Source organism: Merops nubicus, unplaced genomic scaffold (assembly GCF_000691845.1).
Source record: "Merops nubicus isolate BGI_N331 unplaced genomic scaffold, ASM69184v1 scaffold22843, whole genome shotgun sequence".
NCBI classification, from domain to species: domain Eukaryota; kingdom Metazoa; phylum Chordata; class Aves; order Coraciiformes; family Meropidae; genus Merops; species Merops nubicus.
In genome coordinates, this window is record NW_008600005.1 from 13,739 (window position 1) to 20,082 (window position 6,344).

At 50.6% G+C, this 6,344-nt stretch overlaps 1 protein-coding gene across 1 annotated transcript; it reads left to right on the top strand.

The window, feature by feature from the left end:
* Positions 1-2,204: 2,204 nt before the first annotated feature.
* Positions 2,205-4,964, top strand: LOC103770337 (granzyme E-like). The gene is made up of 5 exons (XM_008937594.1): positions 2,205-2,271; positions 2,381-2,528; positions 3,615-3,756; positions 3,902-4,135; positions 4,827-4,964. The coding sequence occupies exons 1-5, from the start codon at positions 2,205-2,207 to the stop codon at positions 4,962-4,964; spliced, it is 729 nt and encodes a 242-aa protein (XP_008935842.1).
* Positions 4,965-6,344: the final 1,380 nt, after the last annotated feature.

The window sequence follows — 6,344 nt, forward strand, 5'->3', positions numbered from 1 at the left end:
CGAATCCTCGCTGGGAGCTTGGTGGTGTGCTTCTGTCCCTCTCAGGAAGCCAGTCCCAGCAGTACAGCATGAACAGAGACTGGTTTAGGAGTAGCATAAATCCAAAAGGGCTTACGACTCCCCTTTCACCTGGGTGATGGTTAGAGGCAAGTTCCTACTCCCCACAAAGGGTGCTCTAGCACCATTTTCAGACAATCCCTGCACTACAGTCTGAAGAACTTACACCAGCCCCTTCTTCCATGGTCTGCGCTGGATGCAAAGCAACCTGTGTGAACTCTGAGCCCTGGTCTTTGTCCCAGCTAGTTCCTGATTGCATCTCTTGTATACAGACAGGAGAATGCTGGACACTTTCCTGGAGAAGATGACAAGGGGCAGAGATGGTGCATTGGTCAATAACTGAGCTGCAGAACTCTCTGGTGCAGGATGACAGATGTCTGTGCATGTTCAAGAGGAGAATGGGACTGGTTTTCAGTGGAGAAACCAGGGGGAAATTTTAAACACACAGAAACTGTGCAATTTAAGGGAATAGGATTTTTGCCCTGTTCTGATTGACTTTCTGAAGCGCCCACTAGCCACCACTGTCAGAGGGAGGAAGTGGCCTGCAAGCTGGCCCTGGGTGTCTGCTCTGAACTTCCCCCTGTTCTTGCCTGGGTTGAAGGGAAAATATGTCACCTTTTCCTTCAGCACCCATCCCACCCTGGAGAAACTGAGAAGGGTCCACAGCTTGGGCTTCTGCTAACAGCTGCTATCAGCTAAGAAATCTGCAAGTGAAAAGGCTGAAATTGCTTATCTGTGTAGTACAAATCTTCGTCTCACATCAGGGTTTTCCTTGAAGCTCCAGCTGCTGCAGTCTTTGCACGAGAATGTCAGCTTTCAGCTTGAAAATGGGGTTTGCCCTGTGGCACTGCGGGCAGATGGGAAAGCAAATTTACTGGCAGACAGTGAGGGCAGCAAAGACGTATCAGCCCCATTTTGTCATAGCCAGGGAAGGAACCGCTGCTGGGGTGAGCACATGGACAGGCTCATCTTCCATCTCTCGCTGGAGCCTGTGCGCTGGTGCCAGGCAAGGGGACATCCTGGGTGGGGACTATCTTCAGTGGCTTGCTACCAGCCATTCCTCCAGCATGGTCCCACTCACCAAGGGCTGGAGGAAGAGACAGCTGCTGCAGGGTCTGGTCCAGGGATGACAGATCTCTGCCACACACTGCAGAAGGGCACCTGGCACTTGTTTGGCATTTAAAAATCACTGATTGCCAGGGTGGGGGTGGCTTGGATATGAGTCTTCCCAGAGGAACAAGACCAACTTCAGGGAGACATGTCATTGGGTTATCTCTAGCCAGTGAAGGGTCAGAATCCCAAACCTTCACCCCTGTCTTCTTCCACCCTCAACAAATCAGAGCGAAAGTGAGCCCCTGACCCAGGGGCAAGGAAGTGTTCTCCTGTCTTCTCTCACATTGGCTGGTAAGAGACAGCAAGCTTCCCAGTTTAATGTTGAACAACAGTTATATCTGGTGAAAAAAAAAACACATTATATGGTATCTTTTGCTGTCCAAAGCAAGGCCTAAGTCAGCAGCTGGTGCAGAACAGAGACCTCGTGGCAGCAGCAGTCCTGCTACTGTGCACCACGCTCACGAAGCCACCACAACTTCTTGTCCTCACATAGGCACGACCAGTGTGGTGTTATAAATGCATTCACACCAGTTTTGCTCTATTAGCCAGGACCACACTTAATGAGAAAGAGAAGAAGGGTCCTCAACTGTCATTGCACAGTCTTTGGAACTGCTACATCGAGTGAAAGAAATCTTGTTCTTGCAGGGCTCGTGATAAAAATCAAGAGAGTTGGCAAGTGCGCTACAAATACGAGCTGCAAGGGAAGAGCACACTGGCAGGCAAAGTGGTGAGGGTGGGTATGCTCCCTCCAGCTTCCATCTCAAAGGCAATGAGTTAAAATTGGCTTTGGATTTCGAAGGGTATCAGATACCCTAGATCAGGCCCAAGATGAAGGTGGGTTGACACCCAAGGCTAAGGCTGACTGAATTCCCCCCTCAGATTGCTGAGGCATGCAATTTGCAGATAGATTAATCAGATGAGTCTGACTTCTGTGGTTTCCTGGAGTCTAGTCTCAGGCTATAAAGCCTTGCTGGGAGCAGGACGAGACCCCAGCTGCAGCCTCACCTCCAAGGGATCCACTGAAGCTGAGAACTATGATGAAGCACCTGCAGAAACTTCTGCTCTCCCTCCTGCTGGTGACATGGGCCTCAGCTAAAGACAGTAAGTAGAGTGGCCTGGAGGCGAGGAGAGGGCTGGAGAAGGAAAAGTCCCAGTGCATCCTGTGCCCTGTGTCCTCCCAACCCCTCATCCTCCATCCCATCCATTGCAGATTATTTCCTGCATCAGACGAAGAGAGGAGGTGAAGGCAAGACCCACCCCATACCCTACGTGGCCTATCTGCAAGGAAAGAACAATGGTTTCTGTGGAGGCTTCCTAGTGGCCCCGAACTGGGTGATGACAGCGGCTCAGTGCTTCAGGTAAGTTTTTGTTATGTCTGTATAGCACCTGGCACAACAAAATTGTCGCACTGCTGTGATCTGGGAAACACCTAGGTGAAGGTCAAACAGTTTGAATCACATCCTTCACAGCTGTGGCCAAGCTCTTTCCCTAGCAAGGAGTGCACTGCTGGGACAGGGCTAGCACCTAAACAGCAGAGGTGTGTCTGCAGCTCTCCCTTGAGCCATCCTTCCCCATGACCATATCCAGCCCATGTTCAGATACTTACCTTTTATTGCTTTATTGTCCCTCCGTGATTAATTTTATTCTTCCTAGACTTTAACAATGACAAGTCAGATTGGCTTCTTCCCTTGTTGTCACTGACCTACTGGCATAGCAGGGATTGCTGGTGTCAAGTTTTGCCCTTTCTGCCACCAGACCTCCAAGACTGTTATCACAATTTGTAATCTCTTACAAGCAAGCTGCTTGCCCAGCTCTCTTCCAGACCTTCAGCTGGAGAAACTAGGACATGGGCAGGCAAGAGGGATTTTCTAGATGTGCATGACTCTGTGTAGCTACTACAGTCCTCAAGCCTGACAGCTCTGCCCCAGTGCCAGTAAACCACACTCAGGAGCACTCCCTACATCTGAGCAGCAGAAAAGGAGCAGAACCCAGGAGCCCAAATGCTCAAGTCCTATCTGCTAGATTGAGACAGACTCCTATCCACACCCAGAGTCCCTCCCAATTTTCCTAAGGCAGCCCTTTCTGTGGATGGTGTAGAGGCCAGTCCCCGTCCATCGTGCCATGGACTTCCATGAGCTTAGGAAGCCTGGACTAACAGTCTATATATCTTAGTATGCAGCAGCAACATTGGACCAAATACACTCAGATTGAGGTCCAGAGGTAAAGTAACCTTTGCAGAGCTCAAATCTGTCAGACAGGAGCTTGCTCTGCCTCTTGGCTGGGTAGGCACACTGGCAGAGCTCCTTGCTCTTACAGATCTTCTTTAAAGCCCAGCTGGTCTCTCCTGGTGATGGACCTGAGAGATGTCCCTGAGAGATGTCCCTCACTGTTACCAGAGAAGACAGGAGGAAGCTAATGATATACACTATGCTTGGGTTTACCAGACACAAACCTCTGACTGTCATCCTTGGAGCCCACACAATACAGAGGAAAGAGGAAAGCTGGCAAACGTTTGAAGTCCAAGAGTATCACCGCCATCCAGACTACATGGATCCTAAGAATGGAAATGACATCCTCTTGCTGAAGGTAACTACCTGCCTGGAGCACCTGCATGGTCCCATCTGCCTGACGTGTAGGGTTGAGCTGTAACCCTGGAGCAGGAGGGGACAGCCTTCGCCACAGCATTTGCAGACCAATCACTTATTTCTGTATTTTCTGTCCCCTTGCCCAGCTGAAAGGCAATGCCACCAGCAACAGCTACGTTAGGACCATTTCCTTTCAAACATCAAAAGTCCCTGATGGGACTGCATGCAGCATAGCTGGCTGGGGCTACAAAACACCCACTGCCACATTACGCAAAGGCACCGTCACCATCATCAAACAAAGGGACTGCCTCAGCGTTTACCCTACACTTGCTGACAAGATGATTTGTGGCCACAGTGTATCTGCCTGGGTACCTGAAAAGGTCAGTCTCTGACTTCGGAAGTAGAAGGCTCTGGGGGAGGTTTCAGCCAGGTGCTGGGCACAAACCTGATCTGGGCTAAAAAAAATACACTGAAAAAGTACTATCTAAAATTGCTTCTTGCTGTCCCCTAACCCTCCCCCCACCACCATCTTGCTGCTTGCTCACCAGCATCCTTCTTTCTTGCCATCCTGGCACAAGAGGTGCCCTGGGTCTGGATCTCAAATGATCAGACCCTCAGAGGATCAGCAGTGTTCCAGACTGCAGGCATCACACTTGTGCTCAGCCCAGGGCAAAGTAGAAAGGACAAGGGGGTCCTTGGCTTCCCACAGCAGAAGACCTAGGAGTCTGCAACAGCACAGCAGGACAACTTGTCTGAAGAGGTGTTTGCCCTAAATCTCATAGCTGGTCTGCGTTTTGTAGTGCTCTGCAGCCAGCAGAAGGGCAGAAATGAAGCAATACTTTAAGCTTCGGCATTTGCCCAGATGTTGCTGTGTTGGGTCCTGTGCTGGGTCCCAGGCAAAACTGCCAATGGTCCCTTTTAGACCCAGAGCTCTCCACATGCATCGTGAGTCCAAGCTTCTCCTAGGGAAGCTCTATTCTGATATCTGCAGACTCCCTGTTCTTTGCAAATGCATCCATTTCCTGGGGACCTCACAAAAATCAACACTGATCTCTCTCCTCCATTTTTCAGACTGATGCTGGGGATCCACTCGTCTGCAACAACAAAGCCTATGGCATCTTCTCCTACAGGCATAACAATTGGCCTGGCTTTTACACACACATTGCTTCTTACCTTCCCTGGGTCAATAGTATCATGAAGTCAGCCTGACTCTACTCTCCCCGCAGCTGCTGCCCTGGAAAACTCATGCTTCAGGGCCCCATGCTCACCTGCTTTTTCTTCTTTTCTCCCTGAGAAGCATCTTCCACTGATCCTCATGGACATGGCAAGGACTTCTTTCTGGCAAAGCCATCCTATGGTAGTGGGGGGCTTGGCACAGAAATCCCACCTCAACAGCATTTGTTTTCTGAGCAAGCTGGGGAGTGCCCAGTTACACAGTGTGTGCTCCCACGCTTTGCTGCTCTGATTTACCCCTTTGTCAAGCTGCTTGTAGCTACAGCTCTAGGAAGGAAGCAGCAGGACAGCCCTGAGTGAGCTGACAGTAGCTGTTGGGATGTCTCCTGCCCTTTGGGGACAGCAGGACAGTTAGACTGTGGGGATCCAAAGAGCAGCCTCCTCACTGCCACTTGCATTTATGACACAAGCCCTGGGGCTAGAGGGTGGCCCCAGCTCTAAGGAGGACACTTTCACCTTCTGCTTCACTATCGTTGCTTTTGTCTCCTATCTCTGCTGCTGCCTCTTTTCTCCCTTCTTGCTGTAGCTTCAGCACTGTAAGAATACATAAAACCAATAAATTACATCTGCATTTGAGAGCCTTTTTCCTTCCATGATTTGGATTTCTCTCAGCTGCTGGCTCCAGTCCTGAACAGCTCAGAAGAAAAAAGACACTGCTCAACAAGCTGAGTCCCAAGCTGCGATTCTTCCCACCCACATCCACAATCCTGCCAGAATGGAGGGTCAGCCAGAGGCGGGGGCTTGATGTTTTCCCCTTTGAGCAGGCAGTACCTGGGACCAGCATGGCTTTGACAGGGACCACTGCCTCAGAGCCCCCCCAAACTACGCTGCCATCTCTCTGCAGGTTACCAGATACTGAGTTACTAAATGTAATCCCAAATGCACTCAGCCTGCCAAGAGCAAGTGAGAAGGAGCCTCACCAAGCCACCTCTTGAGCAGAGGACAGCAAGAGCACCAGTGCCAGCTGGAATTCAGCTACTTGGAATTTAAGATGCAGGCAGCCTTTCAAATCAGAGAGAGTGCAGAGGGGCAAATGCTCTGCTTCCTGGTAACCACAGCACCTGCCCAGCCCAAGCAAAAGCAGAGGATACCATGGTAGGTGCTGCCTTATTTCTCACTGGGGATGGGAGAGGCAGCCAAGAGAGACAGACTAAGAACAAGAGGCCTTACAGAGAAGAAAGAGGCAGGGAGCAGGACAGTTGTTTTGGAAAAGGGGAATCCCATGTGCCTGCCATGCTCAAAGGGCTGACTTCTTTACAGGAGCTTCACCCTAATGTCCCATTCTGCACTGAGAAGTGGTGTTCCTTGTGCCAGCTGCAGGCATTTGGCTCTGCAGCACATCCTGAACAGCAGGAA